This window comes from Ambystoma mexicanum, chromosome 3p, assembly GCF_040938575.1.
Source record: "Ambystoma mexicanum isolate Mex_15411 chromosome 3p, UKY_AmexF1_1, whole genome shotgun sequence".
NCBI classification, from domain to species: Eukaryota; Metazoa; Chordata; class Amphibia; order Caudata; family Ambystomatidae; genus Ambystoma; species Ambystoma mexicanum.
In genome coordinates, this window is record NC_090925.1 from 1,076,734,633 (window position 1) to 1,076,758,781 (window position 24,149).

The 24,149-nt window shown below is 47.6% G+C and overlaps 1 protein-coding gene across 2 annotated transcripts in view; it reads left to right on the forward strand.

Annotated features, from left to right (window-relative positions):
* Window positions 1-24,149, forward strand: part of DPYSL3 (dihydropyrimidinase like 3) — a 406,198-nt gene that overhangs the window by 326,456 nt on the left and 55,593 nt on the right. For both annotated transcript variants that reach the window (XM_069652430.1, XM_069652431.1), the window contains exons 8-9: window positions 12,319-12,439; window positions 17,316-17,472. In XM_069652430.1, the coding sequence (XP_069508531.1) occupies window positions 12,319-12,439; window positions 17,316-17,472 (278 nt within the window). The remainder of the gene's footprint in view (window positions 1-12,318; window positions 12,440-17,315; window positions 17,473-24,149) is intronic.

A 24,149-nucleotide genomic window follows, 5' to 3' on the forward strand; every position in this document is an offset into this window, starting at 1 on the left:
TTGATGCTAACTCAAGTTAACACTGGCTCACTTAGTGAGGGTGTCAGCGGTGTGCTTTTCCCCTATGAAGCACTAGATACCATAGAAAAGGACAATCAACGATGCCCCGTATGTTGGCTGAAAGTCATGACCCTCACACACCCTACACACAAACCGGACATACATACATCATCGGGTCACTACCCACAAAGCCCCTAAACCTTTCACACAACAGCTCGCATGGCACATAGATAACAAACCATGCAGGTTTTCTCCTGCTTTGTAGGAGGCAAGCAGGCGTTCTGTCAAGGCAGGCTTGCCATCAAGGAGGGCCTTCTTAGAGTAGTCAGTTTCAATCCCTGCGGATTCTAATACTGCCCTGTTTGGTGGTCGGGAACAGGAACTAACCACAAAGGTAAGTGAGCGGAACTCTCATTTCCCACACCTGCCCACAGTGTGTACGTTGCTATAGGCCAGGGTTCTGCAACCTTTGGCTCCCCAGATGTTTTGGACAACAGCTCTCATTGGCCTTAGCCAACCAAGTCAAAGGTGCGGGAACATGGCAATCAAAGCCCAGACAGAGCATCTGGAGAGCCACACGCGGCAGATTCCTGCCTTAGGATGTGCTGATAATAGATGGGAGTCATTCTTGAAAGGCAGTGTTCCTTACTAGAAGACATCAGCTGGCAGGGCAGGTTTTGTGCGAGAGAGAGCAAAGGACGCCTCTTTGGGCATCACATTTCCTCTTTGATACTGCACTGATCACCCGGCTACCCTCTGAACATCGGGGCCAGGTCCCTGCCCGCCCATCTGCACACCCGCACTGCCTTCTGGCAACCCTTGCACTTGGGTCTGTATCTGCAACCCTACAGTCCCTTTACCTGCACTTATCAGACACTTGTTGTCTGCACTTAACCCTTGCACTGCCACCTGCTGGCCGCACTACATGTTTTTGATCCTGTGTCCTGCACTTGCGCCCCCTCCCCTGGCACTTTTCCCCTTCCCCCTCCCCTGCACTTGCGCTATCTCAATGTCACTAGGCCTAGTAAGATTGTTGTCTTGTCCTCCCTCTGTTTCCCCTCCCTTGCCTCGTCGCGCCTTGAAACACTTGTGTATAGGCGTGTAATAAATGTCATAGCCTATCATATCATTGCTGTATTTTGCAGACGGCAGAAGGTGTGCATCCTTTCTGAGAGGAGCCCCAGGGTTGGGGATGGCCGCCCTCAAGCCCCCCTCTTCCTCCACCACTGAAAGACAGGTTTGTCTTGTCAGAAGACATCCTCTTGTTTTGGAGTCAGACCTGTTCTTTACTAGACCACACTTGCCCACTCGACACTCGATGACAGACCTCCTTCTTCCGCTCTCAGGACATTGTCAGATTGTGTCATTGCAACTCCAGGATCAGGAGTTGGGAATTGTCTAGAAGTTAGTGAAATAAAACATGGACTGCAGTTCAGACATTCAGGGGAATAGTCATGGCGCAGAAACCCCAAAATGAGCAAGATGTTCTTCAGACCACTCATGGTCTTAAAGAAGATAAACACATTAATAAGATTTGAGCCATGACGCTTAAGTGTTACTCTGGCTCAGCTATGTATGACATCGACTATTGAGTACCAGACCTCTGATCTTACCGCCTGCAGCTAGTATCCAGAGCAAGAATGTACCAAGATAATTCCTTACAAAGTGGCAACAGATCAAGACTGTGTAATATTCCAGGTGATCATAGAGAGGCAATATTCTGCCCAATCTTAACAGCACCAAGACGGTTTATGCAAAAATGCATAGTACTGTTGAAATAAAAATACAGATAAACGTAGATACACTGGACAGAGAAATACCCTTACTGCTCAGCAGCTGCACAGAACAGGTGAGTGCTCTACTCCCTAGCATAGAGCAGGTGAGTGCATAGCACACAGATCTACTCCCTAGCATAGAGCAGGTGAGTGCATAGCACACATATCTACTCCCTAGCATAGAGCAGGTGAGTGCATAGCACACAGATCTACTCCCTAGCATAGAGCAGGTGAGGGCATAGCATACAGATCTACTCCCTAGCATAGAGCAGGTGAGTGCATAGCACACAGATCTACCCCCTAGCATAGAGCAGGTGAGTGCATAGCACACATATCTACTCCCTAGCATAGAGCAGGTGAGTGCATAGCACACAGATCTACTCCCTAGCATAGAGCAGGTGAGGGCATAGCATACAGATCTACTCCCTAGCATAGAGCAGGTGAGTGCATAGCACACAGATCTACCCCCTAGCATAGAGCAGGTGAGTGCATAGCACACAGATCACACAGATGAGTGCATAGCACACAGATCTACTCCTTAGCATAGAGCAGGTGAGGGCATAGCACACAGATCTACTCCCTAGCATAGAGCAGGTGAGTGCATAGCACACAGATCTACTCACTAGCGCACGCTCATTGTAATCCTGAGCAAAGAATATCAATGTAACTAATGTAATCAATGTAACTAATGTAATGTAACCTTAAGTAATCTTCATGAAACAGCGCCTCAATATGCCTTTGGGCTGTTAGTGAGCTATACAAATACATAAGCGTGGCTTAGAGACTTTGAGTTTTCAGTAACTACACATTTTTACATCTCACGCCCAAGCTAGATAGGTGGTCTTCCCCAGTTGGAAGGTTGTCTGACGTTATTGGCCGGGAAGCCTTCCAACATTGAGACAGGCACCTTCTCTCTCTTTCTGTCAGCGTGTCCTCATTAAGAAAAAGCTGTGCCATCAATAGCTTTCACTGGTTTCATTAGTTTTACTACACTTGCAGGCAAAAATTCCTGATTCGCAGTAATTCTTCCCTAGCAGTCTTTCTTCATTAGTAGAAAGTCTTTCTTCACTGACATTGACATGCAGTTTTTTTTCTCATTGGTAAACAGTCCTGGCATTCAATCTTTCTTCATCAGCACTCAGTCTCACTGGCAGAATGCCTTTGCTTGCCGAGCAGCGTTCAGGTCGCCCTGGTGGGTAGTTTTCCATTGCTACCTTGCAACCTCTCCTCTTTGCAAGACATCCTCATCTGTTTGTAGGGGTGGTAAACATAACCCATTGGTGGGCACCCTATGGCTCTACATATTTGCCCACAATTCCCACAATCCCTCACCATCGATTACGCTCTCTAGGGCTGTTGGGAGTTGTGGGCCAAAACATCTGGAGGGTCACAGGTTGCCCACCCTTGATGTATCGGCTCTCACTGCTAATCCCAAGAGTCCACTTTTTGAACCAGCTAATCTCTTCCATCCCAGTTACACCCCTCCGCCCCCCTTTCAGCACACACAATATGATCGGACCAGGATCATTTCCCCCTTTTGTTCATCTCCATAAGTCTGAAAACTGTACACATTCGTCAGATCTATGCATTGCCAAGCCCTGCCAGGGGCTCTTTATATTGGAAGAGAAGCAAGCCACACTCTTTGCACGTCCCACAAATAATGACGCATGCAAGACCTGCTATCATACGTCTCTGTGGTTTTTTTTGCCTGCATGAGGTATTGTGTTCAACAATGAATGCAGTGATAACTCTCAGACGGTGCCTTCAATGTTAGGCTGTGCATTGGTTACAGCAAACATATATGTAGTCATCTTAGCATGTATATATCAGCAGCCAATGGGCATACATCCTTTCCCTTGTCAGGTCCCTGTCTCAACTGTTTACATGGAACACTCCTCTGGCTGGCAGATGGGAGTGCTGTGATGTCATGAGCCTGCTTGCTCTAATAGGGAAGTGCAGGCTACAGCACATCCTCCCCCTTCACACCATTTAAACAAACAGCACACACAATGATATCACCATGTCCATCCTTCACCCTTATACCAGTGTGACCTGACTGAAACTCCTGTGACCTAGTGGAGATGTAGGTGATCAATCCCCCCTGCCTGCCCCAGGACAAGTAAAAGGGGTGCGCGTGCAGAGGGGTGGAGTGGAGGAGGTATTCCATCATGTAGATTCTGAGGTAACCCATAGAGAGAACATCTTCACCACGTAGACCCTGCTGCTTCCTTACCTACTGCAGTAAAAAACATTTGGTCGGATGTTCCTCATGCTCGTAGCACATACCCTTGGAATATATCGAATGTGCTCCCAACCACAGTGCAATATAATGCATGGGTGTGCATCGTGCGCCACCCTGTAAAAACATTCTCGAAGCACATATCCTTAGGATTCATCAATTGTGTTCCCAACCATAGCGCATTGGCATGCACACGTGTGCATCATGTGCCACCCTTTACCAACGTGCTCTAGCACATTCTCACGGGGTGCATCAAATGTGCTCCCAACCACAGTGCAATATTATACATGGGTGTGCATCGCGCGCCACCCTGTAAAAACATTCTCGAAGCACATATCCTTAGGATTCATCAATTGTGTTCCCAACCATAGCGCATTGTCATGCACACGTGTGCATCATGTGCCACCCTTTACCAACGTGCTCTAGTACATTCTCACAGGATGCACCAAATGTGCTCCCTTCCACAGTGCAATATTATGCACAGGTGTGCATCGTGTGCCTCCCATTACTAACGTGCTCATAGCAAATACCCTTGGGATGCACCAAGTGTGCTCCCAACCATAGCGCATTGTCATGCACACGTGTGCATCATGTGCCACCCTTTACCAACGTGCTCTAGTACATTCTCACAGGATGCACCAAATGTGCTCCCTTCCACAGTGCAATATTATGCACAGGTGTGCATCGTGTGCCTCCCATTACTAACGTGCTCATAGCAAATACCCTTGGGATGCACCAAGTGTGCTCCCAACCACAGTGCTTTGTCATGCACAGGTGTGCATCATGTACCACCCTTTACCAACGTGCTCTAGTACATTCTCACAGGATGCACCAAATGTGCTCCCTTCCACAGTGCAATGTGCAATATTATGCACATCTGTCAATTATGAATAGTTCTGAAGAATAAACGAGTGGTGAATAAACAGCTGTATGGATGTGAGTGTTGCTTGTAATGTTTAACTTGTGTAGAAGCTCTGAATGTGCGTGTCTGCCCCGGTCCTAACTGTAGGCATTTGGTATTATTCGTACCTGCTGTTGTTTCAGTTTGCACTCGCTCCCAGCATAATGCCTGGTCATATTCACTCCAGCTCCATTGCGCATTCTACAAACTTTGATATACCAGTCAAACTGTTAATGCACTATATTTAAGAGTTACTAACTGAGTTGTGGCAATTATATTTAATCTTCTTTTTCGAACATGTTGCCAGGCATTCTGTATGCCTAAAAATGGTTGCCCACCTTCCTGGCTGCAAGCCTATCTCAGACCTACTCTCAAATCTTGACTCCAACTCTCCCTCTGTCCTCATTCTTCTCGGCCTCTCTTCTGCTTTCGATACGGTAAACCACAACATCCAGATTACCCGTCTGCGTGATACCCTGGGCATCACAGATCAGGCGCTGGTGTGGCTCACCTCCTTTCTCTCTGACCGGCCAGGTGGAACTCGGGCCCTTTCTCTCCTCTACCACTCTCTCTACTTGCGGTGTCTCCCAGGGATCTTACCTTTCCCCCTGGTTCTTCAATATCTACATGGCCCCCCTGGCCCACAGGATCTCAACCTTTACCTATAACTTTCAGTGTTATGTGGATGACACACAGCGTTCTTTCAGGCTATCGGCCTCCTCCTCCTCGCTCATCCCTGACTGTCTATCTGTGATTCAGGCTTGGTGTGCTGCGAACGATCTATGCCTGAATGCCAATAAGATAGAGATCGTCCTCATTGGGACCCCTGCTCCTGCTTTCCCACTTTCTCACTGGCCTGCCTCCCTTAGCTCTGCACCCTAACTTACCAATAAGGCAAAAAGTATTGGGGTCATCTTCGACTCCACACTCTTCTTCTCTTCTCATATCTCAGACATCTCCAAAAAGTCCAACTACCAACTGCACCTACTCAGAGGTATGCTACCTTTTCTTACTTTCCCTCAGATTTTCATCACCTAGGGAGCCCTGTTTCTCTCTAGGCTGGACTATTGCAATAGCCTCTTTCTCAATCTTCCTACTTCTACTCTCCATCCTCCACAACTCATAGAGAGCACAACCGCAAGACTTACCCTTGGCCTCAAGCCCAGGGACTGCATCTCTCCGGCACTGAAATCCCTCCACTGGCTCTCTGTGGCTGCAAGGATCAAGTTCAACACTCTCTGCATAATCCACATGGCTTTTTGGGGCCGGGTCCCGCTCTATCTACAACCTCTACAGTCCTCCGCTCATCCTCCTTCAACTCTATGTGGGTGAGCCACTTTCACAAACAGAGATTTGGGGGTAATCATTATCCTCTGCAGGTGCCTCCCTCTTGAACAGCCTCCCTCCCTCTCTCCGTCTTGAGCCAGAGCACCTTAAACTCCTCAAGGCCTTCCTTTTCTCTTCCTCCTTCTCTCTCCCTCTACCCTGCTAACTTCCTTTCCTTTCTTTTCTCTCCACCCTCCTTCTCCTCACTGACTCTGTTCAGTTTTTGCTGACTGGTTGCTTGGTTCATCTCCAGAGCCTACAGGTCCCAGGCTCCCCCGCCAGTCTTTTGCACTTGACTCTGTGCTGCTGCACTTTCTTCAACATTACTGCACTTTCAGCTTACGCTCCTTGAGCGGGGCAACCTCTCTGCACTTAACTCAGGGCCCTGCTGACCCTTTGACCCCCCTTTCTGTGCACCTCTGTGCATGCATGACCTAAATGTACTAGGACCAGTTAGTTTGTCTGTCCACTAACCCCCCCCCCACCCACCGTTTTTTCCATCCCCGCTCCCCGAATTTAGCACTAGGAGAAATGTCATCAGGCCTAGTATGCTAGTATTTCTGATTAGATCACTCGGAATCTTCAAGGCCTAAGAATGATGACTGTATTCCCTTGTTACCTTCCCGCCTTGGAGCGCTTTGAAGCACTTCACCTGTGTATAAGCGCTATATAAATAAACAATAAATAAATACATAATTTCCAGAGAAAGTGCCTGCCCCTCACTTTTCAGCGCTTCACTCACTGTTCCTGACCTATGAAGTTAGTGCTTGCTGGCACTTGAGTGGTCTTCTATGGGCCCCACTGGCTCCTTTGTTACTTATCCATACTACTTCTTGTTGGCCTGCTTACCCTGTTAGTAAATGGAATTCTCGTTGAATTCCTGTTCCTGCCCCAGGGTGGATGGATGATCTGCTGGGGGCGGTGGCTGTATTTTCGGCTGCCACACCCCTCCACCCCCGCCTCCCAGCGGCTGGTTTACCTCGTCTCCAATTAATGTGTTACTCAAGGATGCACGCAGTGATGACTCACTGACGTAACCCCAATGTAAGGCTGTTTATTGGTTACAGCAAACATATATGTAGTCATCTTAGCAGGCATATACCAGAAGGCCCAGGTCACCCGGCCTTTCCCTTGTCAGGTCTGTCTCTCTCTCTCACTGACAAGCAACCATAAGCAGTCAGGGAAAGCACATTATGCTTAGTAGCTGTCAAAAGTCAAGTCAAGACAGACAGGAGTGACAGTAGTAAAAAAGCATGGTTCAAGGTGGAGGGACTGGGTGGAGTGGTGCCCATCCTAGGGTGGCGGCCATAAACCAGTGCAATGGGAAAAGAAAATGACGTGTCTCAGCATTTTGATGAGGACCACCATGACCCCATATTTTGGCAAAGTCCCGGTGGAAGATGGTGGCCTGCTCAGCGCAGGGCTTAGTACCGAAGAGCACCGATTCAGCACATATTCACCCAGCGTGCCGGCGGGTGGGCTGTGAGCTAATGAGGGGCTCAGGCGGGAAGGGTCTCCTCCAATAAACATATCCATTTCACTTCGCTGTGAAGTGGAGCCAGCCCAGCATAAGTGCTGGACACGTCAGTGCTAAACTCCACCAAAGTAAGCAAAGAGGTTGCCATGTGTGTCGGCGCAGGGGTTCTGAGATAGTTGTGCATCCTTTTCAGTTGTTTGTCTGTGCTTTCATGTGCGCCCTGAGACCTATGGGTGAGTGGCGCGTTATAAAAATTAAAATAAATTCATAAATAAATTATCACCCTCCTTAACTCTCCAATTGCTTCAGCTCTTTGTTCTTCTGTTGCTGGCGTCCGTTCGACTTGTCGGTCAACGCTTTCTGTAAACTACTGATGGGGTTCACCCTACCTTAACCGAGGGCAGTACCAGGCATTATAGGCCCTTAAAACTGAGTTAAAAGATGAGCATAGCCCATCAGGGCCCACAAGATCTGGTACGAGCTGAGGGCAGGGTCTATAAAGCTAATACAACACCCCCAGCTCTTTCATAAGAAGGAAAAAAAAAGAGTTAAAAGGGCATTAATAGTGTACGCAAGTAATAGCTTTATATGCCTGTAGAACAGGCAAGTTAGAGTTTTCTACTTCCTGGGGTAATGCCCACTCTTTTTGTGGTGTATGCATTTGCACGAGTGTGCAGGTGCCCGCTGCTAAAACTTAAATCCGCCGGGCAGTAATGGGGAATTGGTGGGAGAAACGTACGCAAGGACTGTTGGCAGTATACAGATCTGCCGCGGCGGGCAGTGGGATTAGATGTGGGTATGTTCTTCCCTGCAGGTAAGCTTGGAATGTGGTGTTTGGAGCAGCCCAGTAAGCTATGCTGGTGTGTATAACCGGCAGATTGTCCTTTGGGAACACTTTATTGACATTTTAAGGTTTACAACACCATTTATGTCACCAAAACCTACCCATCAAAGTGGTGGCAGGTGGTCAAACCCAACTCAGACATTCACAAGTACAACGTCCATAGGCGCTCCTGCAATTGAACGGCCCCACCCCCCATTATTATGGCGGCAGAACATAGCCAGAGATTCTAAGTGCTGCCTATTGTTGTTGGTAAAACAATCATGTACCTAACAGCAGCACAACAGCCCGCAGTGCTCTGCTATTCGGTTGATGCGGGAGCAGGAGGACGGATGGAGAGGGTGACTGGGTGTTGGGTTTGGAAGAGCAACACCGTAGGCCCACCAGTCACAGAGTTACTGCTCAGATGCGACATTGCGGACCTACCCACCAGGGTTGCATTGGCCCCTCGGCCTTCCGGCCCTTGGCCAGGCCGAAATCATCCCTGGGCAGTGGGGGCCGGTTTCCGGCCATGCCTGGGCCGGTTTGGAATTAAAAAAAATGTAAAAAATAAAATAAAAATTCCCACATTTTTTTTTCTTTGTTTTTCAAAAATCCTTTCATCCTTCTTATGACAATACGTGAGTACCAACACAGGTTGGGTGATATTGTATGCATATTTTTCTATAAAAAAGAGCTAAGCATAAGTGCTATACAATAACATATTATCATTTGGCCTTGGACGTCTGCTTGGATTCACAGTAATTTAGTGTACTTAGGAACAATGCTATTTGATGCCACTTCCTGTTTTGTCAAGGGGTGAAAGGTTTTGTTTCATCCCTTCCTGGGATGTCACTTTGGGGTGGGGTCAAATGACATCACTTACGGTGATGTCATCAGAGGTCAGTTGTCGTGAGGCGAGCGGTGGGCCACTTTTTTGAGGTGAGGAGTGGGCCACTTTTTTTTGGGTGACCGGCCTATTTCTTGTCCCAGTCCGACCCTGCTACCCACTAACAATTGAAGATCATGATGGGAGGATTAATGGACAAGCCGGCCATCCAACTCACTTTACGGTTATCAAAGTTAGCTCTGGGGAACAAAGGTCGTTTTACCCTAGTAGTCCTATGAAATATAACCAACCTTGTTACTGTAACCTTCAAACACATTCCCATAATTCAGTCGCAATTGACGAGCAAATGCGAAATAAACCTTTCCTTGGGTGTGAAAATCTATCCCTGACCAGGAGGATGAAGGAAGAACAGGTGGGAAGAAAAGGAGACAGCGAACTTTAAGTAGACGTTAGTTTGCTTCTAAAACGTAAGACTCAGCCAAACCCTAACAGATGGACAGTTGAGATACTTAAAAAAAAATGGTATTCACAGTGAATAGCGGCGAACAGTGCTAAAGGACGGGCATGGGACTTACACAACCTTAATCAACATAACCCAAAAAGTGGAAAGTATTGAGCTAAATTGGTGTCTCCTACTTAAAACAAAGAGATTTCAACATGGCCACCATTTTGACATTTGTATCTAATTCGATGGCGGGTGGAGGCATGTTGAACCTTTTTTTGTGAAGCTTGAAATACAAATCAGGGTAACAGTTCATAGCTCCTAAACAATAGAATGCCCTACCAACCCCCCTAAGGAATGAAACCTCGCACATGTCCCTTACGCAGAGCCCTCAAATGAGGCTCCTCAACTAGTTCACCTCACACATCCGGGCTTGCCCCCTCGTTACCTGCACTTAGAAGGTATTAGTGGTAACCGGTTCCACTGTAACCTTTGAACCGTAGAGCCCTCCTGCTGATGTAAACCTGTCACGCTTAACCTTTACCTGTCAGGCTTTAAGTTCACTGTAACCACGAACCACAGGTTGGATGTACTTTCTCTGTATCATGTAACTAAGTAAGCACTGCCTGTAACAGCGCCATGATGCCCGAGGGCTGCTTTGTGCGCTTTATAAAAGTAAAAAATGAAATAAATAAAATAAGAGTCTGCTGGGCTTTCAGGGGGGCTTTTCCGTGTTTTTGTGGAAAGTTGGGTTGGTCAAGAATAGCCTGTAATCTACATCACAGATGGGGACCTTGTGTGTGTGTGTAAGATGAGGAGAACTTGTGTGAATCCAACATCGCGACACGTGGCAGTTGTGCAACTGTAAAAATAGACATTCTTCTGCAGGATCACTCAAACTATGTTGTCTTCGTAGCAGAAACCATAGAATACAATGGCAGATAATGGCCAACATTCCCATCATGCCTACCAAATATCCTGTCTGCCTTGAGCCTTTATTTATTTCTCTTTTTGATGTCATTTCTTACATTCTTATTTCTCTATCTAGACTTACTATAGGTCGACAGCCCTGGGCGCATTTGATTAATTGTTAATTGCAACTCGTTCCATCTGTCTACTATGGCAGAGAATGCCATGCTGACCTACAGGGAAGAACACGTTTCATGGATGATCGGAGGTGCCTCACTCTTTAACCGAGTGGAAATAATACTATGAGGGTTCCCTCTTGTATTCTCCAGGAGAAACAAAGAAACAAGCACATCCCTGAGCCATTAAAGTACTCCGTACTCCCATCCTGTGAGACCCTACAGCCACTAAGCAGCTATGCCAATGGTCTAGCCCACTTTAGCTGAATGCATTTTTGTAGAATGGGTTTGCAGTTTCTTTCTGTCGCAAAAGGCTGTATTGCTGCCAAAAAGTGCACCATTTGGCAAAAAAAAATGTGGGAAAGGTTCATAGAACCACGTCAATACACGCCAGCGTGACCATAGATATGCTATATGCATATTCATTGTATATTTCAATGTCATTCTCAAAATACCATATATTTTATATTCTAGATTCTAAATTATGCTCTTGAGCTCTACTGCTTTGCAGTCAAGGAACTGCCACATTTTCAATCGCTCTACCCTGAAATAACATACAAACGGCGAGCCACATGGTTTCTTCACCCCTTAATTTTAGGAAATCTAAACACTACCTTACAATTCAAGATGCTTTATTAATTACATCATATATATGTATTTTTAATAACTTACACTGTCAGAAGAATCTTAGTTCCTGATGAAGGTGGTCAATTAAGTTTGCGCCGAAACATACTTTCATGTCAACCTTTTAGTTAAAGAAGACGCTAACGTATGTTTACCTCTCCTAAAAAAACGTATCAGTTGCAGACCAACTTACATTATTTTTTATATTTATTGAATATTAATCATGACAATTGGCTCTCTTTATTTTGTTCATGTTTTTCATGTTATGTTTATGACCAGTCCTGCCTTTTCGACCGTTGCTGTGCAATTTTCTATTATATTTGTATTGCTAATGTTTTTCTGAATTTGATACTATATTAATTTTTGTGCATTTTTTAATGATATCTGTATCTCTAATGCTGTTTTCAATTTGATATTATAACACTAGCAAACATATCTATGACTATATCATCAATTTTAAAAAAACGTTGATATTCAGTATCAGTGGAATATTATATCAATACTATTAATATTATTGATTGCCTCCATCTCATGAACACATTCATTTGTATATTATTTTTTTCTAAAATAATTTTTAAAACCATTCCCAACTGTAACAACTCTTTGGATGCTAGTTTATCCCCCAGTTCCCGTCTGAATAGGGGGTCCCTCCCGTCTGTAACACGTGGTTTGAGCCACAGGGCATGGATGGTCTAAAGATCTAACGTTACTTGACTTCTGAGTTTGCAACATTTCTACTGGGCGACTTCTCAGTCTAATGTGTTTTTTTTTTATTGCAGCTTGAGGCTGAAGCCGTCTTTAGAGCGATCACCATTGCGAGTCAAACAAACTGCCCCCTGTATGTGACGAAAGTCATGAGCAAGAGTGCTGTCGACATCATCTCCCAAGCCAGGAAAAAAGGTGAGGGCTTTAGCCGGGCCTTTTTTGAACCAGCAGGTACGCCATGTTCCTGTTCCACCAGCTGGCCCCACAGCTTTATGAAACACACCAGCATATATCGAATTCTGCTTAGCTAATAAACAGCCCAGCAAGCGTATCAAAGAGGGGTTTCCTATGCCTGATACCCTAGCCAATCAGAGCGAGGATAGAGGTAACTCATCGAGGCGTGTAATTCCAAACCGCACACGAGCCTGCACAAACCTCACCCGAGCCTGAGCAAACCTCACCCCAGCCTGCGCAAACCTCACCCCAGCCTGCACAAACCTCCCCCAAGCCTGCACATACCTCATCCAAGCCTGCTCAAACGTAGCCCCAGCCTGCACAAACCTCACCCAAGCCTACGCAAACCTCATCCGAGCCTGCACAAACCTCGCCCGAGTCTGCTCAAACCTCACCCGAGCCTGCTCAAACCTCACCCAGCCTGCACAAAGCTCAGCCAAGCCTACGCAAACCTCACCAAGCCTGCTCAAACCTCACTCACGCCTGCTCAAACATCACTCCAGCCTGTGCAAACCTCACCCCATCCTGTGCAAACCTCACCCCAGCTTGTGCAAACGTCACCCCACCCTGCACAAACCTCACCCCAGCTTGCAGAAACCTCACCCAGCCTGCACAAACCTCACCTAGCTTGCGCAAACCTCACCCAGCCTGCACAATCCTAACCCAAGCCTGCACAAACCTCATCCCAGCCTCCAGAAACCTCACCCACGCATATGCAAACCTCACCCAAGCCTATTCAAACCTCACCCAAGCCTACGCAAACCTCACCCAGCCTGCGCATACAAAGCCATTATTTGGGGCATTACAGTGGTCGAAGTGTACAAAAAGAATTAGTTGAACTATGTTCCCTGCTGGCCTACCCTCGTTCTCCACAAACCCCATTGCTGCGCCCCTCCAACGCACCACTGAAAGCCCCCAAACACAGACACCTGCTATTTAAGGGAATGTTAAGTAAGTGCAGTGCACTGAAGTGCAAGCTTCAACTTCTTTCTACACTTTTATTTTAAAACGAATCCATTCCAGAACGGTTTCTTCCTAAAATAAAATAATAGGAACAGTGAAACTGAAAAATAAAAAGTATAGGAGCACCGCTCCCGACCGCTCCCACCCACTTCGACCTCTGGGGCACTATGGTGACTGAACCAGGTAGGGGTGAAGAAAGCAAGTTTAGCAAACTGCATACGCAAAATTGTTCAGGTCTTCACACAACCCCTTCTCCTGGTGCGTGGCACGCCTCTCCATCTCCTACAACTTCTGTCAGGGTGAATATGCAGATAAGGAACCAAGAGCTGCCCTGGGAGTGCCACACAAACCACAGATGCCCCAGTTCACCATCTTGTAGGGGTAAAACAAGCCATGAGAAAAAATGAAAGCTGAAATCTCCCCCAAAAGGCTTGTAATCCATCAATTTGATCAACCACATGTATTAACAACTGGAGGAGTTTCACCCTCATAAAGCCGCATCAGGGCTGTTGTCACATTTAGGAACACAAGTCCGTTTTACATAATGAACACAGAAGATATTCTCAACAATGTCCAACTTCCATTAAGTCATAAAATCACAAAACTATGACAGCAATATTCAAACCTCTATACAAAACAATAGAAACATAAAATATACACAAGGAGTCTCAAACTTCCTTCTGTCTTGCCAAGTTTAACATACATATTTATACAAATTATTGTAGCAAAGAGCATTCCATTGTCAGTTTGACAAGGTTCTCTGAGTTGTTGCCCTATTTAGCAGTGTTGTTTTTTTATCTGGTTTGCTACCACATTTTATATTTATTTTGTTAGCACTTCTTTATACGAAATTAAGGACTGTCGAGGTATGTTCCTCTTTTGGTTACTTTGAGTGTTTTTTTGACTCTAACATTTTCATACCCTTTATGGCCAGGCATCAATGTACATTAGCCATTGCGAATATCTTATGTTTGCTGGTACACGTCGGAAATAATAATCAGAACTGTAGTAATAACCTTGAAAAAGCAGTGTCGGCCAAAACACATCTGTCACTTATAAATAGTTCCGACGACTAACTGGATGGTGAATAAAATGCTGGAGTAATTCCATTCTGGATGTGAGTGTTGCTTCAAATGTTTAACTTGTGAAGAAGCGCACGTCTTCACAAAACATTCACACTATTGTTCCCGAGCACTATGGTGCCAGAGCACCCCACCTACCTTCATCAAGGGTAACCTAGAGAGATGGCTACCCTTCACCAAGATATTAAGGACATTCTTACACCCTAAGGGTCTGATTCATGGAACGTTTTCCTATGGGATTGCGCCATTATAAAACACTTCCATTAATCACTAAGTCCTAAGTCTATCCCGCACCATGGGAGGCAGTGTTCTCTGCATATGTAGAGAAAGTCATTCCCCAACGCTACTGCACCATGCCATGGAAAGTGGCTCGAAATGCTAATTGGGCATTATAATAATAGTGGAGATCGATATTTGTGTCTGTTGTCTGCCTGTGAGGAACTTGATCCTCCATGTGGCATAATGCTTTCTTTGCCCATGTTGGAAAGCAGCATACAGCATGTGGTTCCAACAGTTTGACGACTGCCCTTTGTGCAAGTATCACAATATGAGCATGAGACCACAATCTCTGTGGTTGCATTTTATGACGCGTGTGCATTTTATGACGCGTGTGCCCCAATATGTAAAAACAATAATGCATTAGGGAGAATGTTGCCTGTAGTTTTCAGACCTGAGAAATGTGGGTCTATGCTCAATGCCCCCACTCTGTAGAGTGAGGCTCTGGCAGGCCTCCAACCTAAGGCCACACTGCTGCAACATCGCTATTTTACTTCCCCTGCACTTGTGCGTTCTCAATGTCACTGGGCCTACTAACATCGTTGTTTTGTTCGTCCCTTGTTCCCTTCCCTTGCCTCGTCGTGCTCTGAAACAATTGTGTATGGGCGCAATACAAATAAAATATCATATCATGTCCCCAATGTTACCTGCACTTTTTGCAATTGGTGGTGGGGTCCACCCACACACCTAGTTTGTGCACGGCACCACAACCCATGCTCCATCTCCCTCACCCCGCTCTTCTCTGCTCCTCCCCTTCCTGTGTTACTCCCACCCACATCACTTACCTGCCTCGCACCTTAACGACTGCCTCTCCCAGCGATGTCCTGCCGCCGGTGTCCTGCTGGCAGTATTGGGTACGTGGCCTTTCTGCGCTAAAGCCTCTGGGCCGCAATCAGAATTATATTTTATTTTCTGCACCAACTCATGACAGAGATATCCAAGTTTCCCCTTGAAGGATGTAATGGTCTTTTTATCTACAATTTCTTAGTCTCACTACCGTAAAAAAGCTGCTGCAATGATGTTCAGATTATTTTCCCTGCAACATTTCTTCTAAAAGCTTTAGAAAGTGATATACCATCAGGGCTTAAAGTAAGCCGGGGCTACCCCCCAGTCATGCCGACACCTCGGGCAGCCGTCTAGCTGAAGCTCTGCACAGTTACACAGACTGCCTGCAGGTGTTAGCACTTTGGAAGTACTGACATCTGCAGACAGCCAGTGTAACAGTGGCTTCTCCTACACGGCTACTAGATGACCCTAAACTCCAAAACAGGTGGAGGGCCGCAAGGCCTAGTTCCTCCTTTTGTTTGCAAGTAAAGAGTCATTATGCAGCATGAAACCTTTGAAACGAGGCACCATGATGCGTGATGACTCTTTATTGGGAAACAAAAGGAGAGGCAGGGCCCTTCAGCCCTCCTCCTGTTTCAGAGTACAGAGTCATCATGCAGCAGGCAGCCCTTTTATTCAAGGAGCCCGTTGTTTTTGACCACACGCCACCTTGAGTGAAAGGGCTGCCTGCTGCGTATCAGATCTGCGGCACAATGGTGTCATACCTTTGCTGCTCCCAGCCAGAGTGGCTGGCCGCACTAAAGGTAATGATGCCAGTGTGCCCCAGCCTTTCCCCAGCCCTCCCTTTCCGCCATTGACAAGGGTGGGGCTCTCGTGAGGGGGCGTGGCCTAAGTACAAATACTTAGGCCACGCCCTTAATGAGAACCCGCCTGACCGCCAATTTAGCATCCCACTTAATCCACTGCATAACATGCATCCTGATTGCAGCTTTCCTGCTAAAGCAACTGCTCGACTTTAAGACTCTCCTGAAGATGAGGGGGCAGGCCATTTTTTTCTCCAAAAGAATGTTTTGGGAGGCTACCAATAGATGGCAACAGAGTCAAGCCTTAACATCGACTAACTCCTCCCCACCGTGGCCGGCCTTACCTAGGACCTGGCCTATCAGGGAATCTCCCTGTTTACTTACAGCCCAGTGCGCATCTGTACATTTGTCCTTGCAAGTGTTCCACCGCAGGCGCAGCTGCAGGGATTAATCAGCTGTTAGAATTCATAGTCACACCTTGTTGTGCAAACAGATCCTCTGTTGCAATAAATTGGGTGGCGCAACTGTATGGGTGTCTAGTCAAATGGGCGATTGACAAATGGTCGACAGACAAACGGTCGACACAATTTGGTCGACAGGACAAATGGTCACATTTTTTTTTTAGTTATATTTTTTTTTAGGTTTTCGTTTAGGGAAAAAAAGGGGATTTTAGCAAAAAAAAGTGGGTTGGGAGGGGGACCCCCCCCCCCAAAAAAAAACAAATGTGAAAAAACAAAAATAAAACATTCGACCATTTGACCTGTCGACCTTTTGGTGTCGACCATTTGTCCTGCCGACCATTTAAATTCTACCAGTTGACCTACAACCAACTGTATGTATTCCTTGCATGGGCTGATATCTAGCTCAGGCCTTCTCCACTCCGCAGAGTCTATGTTAACCCCTCTCCCTTTTATTCTTCCGCCGCAGGCAGCGTGGTGTATGGAGAACCGATCACTGCCAGCCTTGGCACAGACGGCACACACTACTGGAGTAAGAATTGGGCAAAGGCAGCTGCATTTGTGACCTCCCCGCCTCTGAGCCCGGACGAGACGACCCCAGACTACATCAATTCGCTACTGGCCAGGTGGGTAGAGCTCCCTCTCCGCAGCCTGAAGTGATGGACTGCAAATTCACTTGTCCTGCTCACACTGTAACCGTGGTTAGATGCTGGGCTTTCACTAATTTAACTTGGTTGTTGAGGGGCATTCTATTTTACTGGACCAACATCGAAGTTCAGCGAGTTCATTTGGGGCAGAAGGATTCTGGAAGCCCTGAACTTTACTGGTCATGGATCAGGGGCCGAAGTGCACTAAGTGTGCCCCTACCACTCATCCATGTTCCGCATAGTGTAGGGTGTCACACAGCCGAGGGCTGCCAAATAACATCAGCAGTATTATGTTCTCCTATGCGCACCTGATACAGTGCCTCCGGAAGACTGAATAGCTTTTGTCCTTTTTTTATGTCACTCCTTGTCCCGGGCTGGAGGTGGGGCCAGCTCACTGATCCAATCCAATCCTGATGCACAAGGGAGGCTCCAGCATGGAGTGATTGCCACCTTGAGCAGCGCTAGGCTTCCAGCCCCGCTCAGGGAGGAGTCGAGCGTTGAACTGTGTGAGCTCTCAACCTAGCCCATGTGTGGCGTGCCTACACCTATGTGGGCAATGATGGGAACCAGATCAAGGGAGACAACATGTTTCTGTGTGTGTGGGGGGGCGAAGGGAGGCAGGGGTTTTATGTCTGTGTTCATATGGGACTGGCCCACGCAGTGAAGCCAGCATGGGGCAGTTGTATGTGCAAATACGTGACATTAGCAATTTTATGTTTCATTTTTCATTTTATTTATTTTTTGATATCGTGTCGAAAGCCCACAGGCACCAGGGTGAATACACAGACACAATTGACAATGTGACACGGGACAACAAAAGCCATCAAGGCCGAAGAGTGGATCCAGGTTCAACAAGTTAACATGACCTGGATAGGAGCTATATCAGAGAGACAGTCCCTGGGAAAAGAGAGCCAGAAGTCAGTTACTCAAAGAGAAACGTTTTCAATTACCTTCGAAACGCTACCAGGTGCTTATTCAACCGAAGCTCAGAGGGTAATGCGTTCCAGGCACGTGCTGCTAACAGAGGCGTAGACAGGGTAGAGCCTAAGGGGCAATACCCACCCAAAATCTGTAAATGCCCACTCAGCAGCGCTGTGTGGGTATTTACAGATATCTTTGTCAGTGCTGTGGGCCCCAACTACATTAGCTTCAGGCCCATTTGCTAGACAATCCTGGCTACGCCTCTGGTGCTTCCCAACTCAACAACCCAATCATACCCCAGCCCTTCTTACCCATCTCACAGCACCTCCCATAAGTGAGGAATGCATCTTTTGTTGGTAGATTTCCTTCATCTGGCTTAGTTAGGCCTGCATTCCTTTTCAAAGTGCCATAGAAGAAAGCAAATAAGGAGAAGTCATAATAGAGCGGGAAGTAGGTGGAAGACGAGGGGTCGGGGGGTTGGCAGTAAAAGAAACAGGGCCTGGCCTGGCAGAGAGTTAGAAGTTAGGGAACACAACAATGAGCGAGGGACAAGGAAAGATGTCTCAGGCATGCAGCTCTCTGAGTCTGCCCCACTGTGCCTGCAGAAAGAGACATCCTATTCCTAGCTCTCTCCCGAATGGATATATTTGCCTGGAGAGCACAGAACTAATGTCACTTAGGCAGAGGGTAAACAGAGGGCACTGAGCAGGAACACCCCTTCATTTTACTATGCTCCCGGGTGGCTTCTGGGAGGAAAAAGGCATCAGTATTCCAGCATGATCTTCTTCACCTAGGCCACCGTCACTAAGGTTTACAAAGTAAGGGGGCGTGGCTAACGTGCCATGTAACGGGACGTGCCTGAGAAGAGCTGCTCCAGAGATCCGACACAGATCCGTGACAACATGCGCTTAAACTTTACAAGCAACTCTGAAAATGACGACACGGGCGTGTGAAGGGATGCTCTGCCATCGCTGAAAATGCTGAACTGATTGTACGGGCAGCGGCGGTGAAAGTGACAACGAAGCTCCTGACGGCCCTGCGACTATGTATCCAAAATGGCGACTAACAAAGGGTCAGCTGCAGTGACTGTGCGATTTGTGGGATGGATCCGGCAGTGAAGCGAAATGGATACATTGTACCCATGGCCTTATGAAACAACAGCGACTGAAGACGGTGCCGCGTGCTGCAGTGTGGGGCTTGTAGGAGTGGGTATGCCGTGCAGCGTGCACAGTGACTGCGTGAGCAGGAGACAATGGGACCGGCATTGGGTGCCTGTGCGCCCCCCCAATCACTGTGACGGCCGTGAGAACGGCCCCCCCTGCCCGCTGACTTGAATGGTACGAGAGCAGGGGGGCCGCGCACTGAGGAGAATGAGCGGTGGATGGCTCGTTAGATGAACAGAGCGGGAGGAGCATTGGAAGCAAGACGGATTTACTATAAGCACATAAGTGCAGGGGTGGCCGCTGCTTGAAGCCGTGTGGCCCCGCTCAGCAGCAACTATCAAGCGGGTGGCCTCTTATCGCCCTCATGTGAGGGGACTGTGGGGACACGGGCCTGTGCAATGAAGTGGTTCGTGAACAAAGGACTCGTCACCGGTGCCGCCGCCGAGCACTGTGCTGGCAAGAATTAAAGATCCCATGTGTACAGGCTGGGCACTTTTGAAGTACATAAAGGCATCCTTGCAAGTGGGGCTGTCGGGCCGGGCATGGCTATACACATTGGTAGCCGGATTGAACTATGAGGAGGAGAGGTGAGGCTTGCTGAATGGTGTGCTTGGAAAAAAGTCAGGCTCTACGCTGCAATAAATACTGAGAGGAGGCACGGCAATGTAGATGGAACATAAAAATGAGGGCATTGTAACTAAGAGCCCCTCACTGTGTATGGCCAATATTGGACTGAACTGCTCAAGAGAGGAGGGTTCTCGCACTAAATGCTGGTAGGGTGCAGAGCAATTTGTAAAAGGTGGAGCCTAGATACATGCAGACATTAATTGCTAGCTGTGCATTACATCTGCAGGACAAGCATGCCCATATACTGTAACAACTGATGGGGGAGTCACGGCCGCATTAATGGAAATATAAGGACGAGGGCACTGCAGCAAAGAACCCCTGGCCGCTCACGGCCGCTCACGGCTGATACTGGTCTGAACTATCGTGAGGGGGAGACTCGCGCACCAGAGGTTGATGGGGTGTGGGAGTGGCCCATGGACGGTGAAGCCCACATACACAGGGACATAAATTGCGTTGCGTGGCAGATGAGCCAACTGATACGTGGGAGGACATAACCCACTCGGGCGCATTGCTCAGTGTGCGGGAATCCTTGCAGACGCCTCGGAACAATAATCAGAACCAGTGGCGACCTGCTGACTACACTGCAAAATTGAACAACAGCATTGCGGTACCGCGGACAGAGCAGTGTGAGGTGCTTGCCCCAGATCACAATATGATAGGAAGAATGATCAAGGGCAAGAGCAAGCAGCCCACGATGGAGGCGTTCACCAAGATGCAGCATTCCCAGGCTGCGTCGACGCTGGAGAGGGCATGCGGACCCACAGGAAGCTCCCCGGGGACTGAAAATCACCAGATATTGGCAGCCATAACGGAACTAAAGGATTCTTAGGGGATAGCAATGGCGGACTTAAAGATTTCCCTAGAGGCTAAGATCGACGCGGTGGGGATAGACGTCAACTTGCTGCGACAAGATGTCAGAGCGCTGGCAGACAGAAAAAGCAATCTGGAAAGCGCGGTCAAAACTACCACAACCACCAGCACTGACAATGCGAAGGAAGTCCACATACTAAAACAACAAGTGGCTAACCTGGAGAATCATGCGGAGGAGGCGGAGGGAGAGCGAGAAGGAACAACATTCGAGTGGTTGGTCTGCCGGAGGGAGAAGAAGGCCAGGATCCTACAAACTATGTCGAGAATATGATCCTGCAAGAAATAGGAGCTGACAAACTCTCACAAGGATTCACAGTGGAGCGTGCACATAGAGCCCTCACGAGGAAACCAAAGCATGGAGCCCCTCCCCACGCAATAATTGCCAAGATTCTGAATTACAAAGATCGTGAGAAAATATTGGAGTATTTCAGGAAAGGGGGTACGATGATAGAGCTTCGGCTAATATCACAGCTTATCCTGATTATACGATGCTAGTCCAGAGACAAAGGTGCAGCTACGTAGCGGTGAAGAGACGGCTGCGCACGGCTGGCATCAAATATATGCTTCTATACCCTGCGAGACTGAAAGTGATACACAAAAGTTGAATGTTTTTCTTTGATACCCCAGAGGAGGCGGCAGCATGGGTGGACTTACAGGGCTGCCCAGAACAAGATGCCAGACAAGCCCAAGGAGAACAAGATAAGTGACTAAAACAATTTATGCATACTGGTATATCACATTGTGAGGTATCCCAGTAGAGAATCGACACGAACACTAAGAGATGAGTGGCGATGAGAGATGTGGAAGCTAGGTTATGATATCCTTGATTCTATTGAAGCGCATTGGACTGGAATATAGAGCCTTGAGCGTATTACCAAACTGGATATTAGCATGTTGTAATATTGTGGCAAATAGGAGCGGCAGAACACAGGCACCTTACCCCCCAAGTAGTAGTAGAAGTAGCAGGATAGTCATTAGGGCTACCTCACCCCACTGAGCTTCAAGTACAGGCTATTGCCGGAAAGGGCTAGATGCGGGGGGCCTGAGATCCTGGAATGGAGCAGGGCAATTGTTGGGGGGGGGGCAAAGTTGGGGAAGGGAAGGGTGACGGGAGGAGGAGGAGGGGTGTTTGGGGTGTTTGTGGTTGAGGGTAGTTTAAACAGGGGAGCGAGCCTATATAAACAGAATTGGAAGAAGGAACTGGACTGCAATGATGGAAGGGAAAATGGGGATTCCAACAAGCCATGGGGGACCTTGAAATAATTACGTGGAATGTCAGGGGCCTGAGGAACAAGGTTATGTTGTACCTGCGCAGACAAAAGATAGATATTGCACTGCTGCAGGAGACACACTTGACACGAGAAAAGTTGGGAACGCTTGCGAAAAAATGGAAAGGGGTTGTGACGGGCTTGACATATTCTGCCTATGCTATAGGGGTGCTCACATGTGTGGCGCCGCATGTCCCATTTCACTTGTTGCAGGAAACTGCGGAAACAGACGGGAGGATAGTTATATTGAGGGGATTGGTGGAGAATAGGGAGATAAGCATTGTGAATACATATGCCCCAAACCAGAATACAGCAACATATTTTAGGACCCTGAGTACTAATGTTAGTATGTGTATGGGGAGTGCAGTGATCTGTGGTGGGGATTTTCACTGTGTGCTAAACCCTAGGATAGATAGATCGGATCGGAAGATGGATAGACCCGCCCCTGCGGCTAAAGCGCTACAGATGCTGCTAGATGACTTTGGTCTGGCAGATGTGTGGAGCACAAAACATCCCCAAAAAGGCAGTACTCACACTATTCCACCCCGCAACAGTCGCACACGAGGCTAGACTATGTCTTTGCCATGTCGGACATACTGATGGAAACGGCGCAGGCAGAGTACAAGGCGAGGGTCCACTCAGATCACTCGCCCCTGGTTATCGGCTGGCAGTACTGCCCCCCGAGAGCAAGGATTCCAACATGGCGGCTTCGGACAGAGCCACTTAAGGATTCCCTCTTCAGGGAAGACATAAGAGAAGAGATTATAAACTATTTTGAGGTGAATACGGGTAGTGTGGACTCAGCGAGCACGCTATGGGAAGCTTTCAAGGTGGTGATGCGGGGCGTAGCCATAGCAAAATCTAAAGGCCTGCAAGGTGGGATCCTGGCCGATCTACAGGAGACAGAAAGGGAATTGCAAAAGGTGCTGAGGGATAGAGAGGTCACTGGAAGGGACATGGAGTTGATTCTTAAATTACAACAGACATGTGCGGAGCAGTGGGACAGACTGTGCAACCTCAACTATAAAAAATACATTGAAAGACAGCATGCGGGAGGAGATAAAACAGGGAGGCTCTTGGCATGGTTATATAAGAGAGAGATCCCCAGACCCACCATTAGGATGATAACAAGAGAAGATGGCAGTGTAGTTGACACCCAGGAGGGAGTGAATCAGGAGTTTGCAGAATAGTATAGGAAACTTTACGGGGATGAGGAGGGAAGCAATTATGAAGAAATAACAGAAACACTAGAAGACATAGGTCTGCCTACAATAAGTGCTGAAGAAAGGGAGGAGCTAGATGCACCGATTACCTTAGAGGAGTTAGAAGAAGTAGTAAGGCAGCTACCTACTAGTAAGACCCTGGGGTCAGACGGGTTTCCAAGTGAGTTTTATAAAGTTTACAAAGCGGAGGTGTTCCCCCCGATGTTGAATATGCTAAATGAAGCGTTTGAGGCAGGACGGCTGCCAGAGTCGCTCAGAGAAGAGATTATAATACTGCTTCCCAAGCCCAACAAACCTGGGCATTGCTGTGGCTCTTACAGACCAGTGTCAATGCTGAACCAAGACAGTAAGATATTGACGGCTGTCTTGGCAAATAGATTGCGAAGAGTCATTGGCAAGCTAATACACCCCGACCAGACGGGCTATGTCCCGAATAGGAACATAACTCACAATCACAGACGTCTTCATCGGGTTATTGAATGGGTGAGCAGGAATGAGGGTGAAATAGCAATTGTGTCCTTAGACGCTGTGAAGGCCTTCGATTCTGTTAAATGGCCATGGCTGCTGGCGGCCTTGGCAGGTTA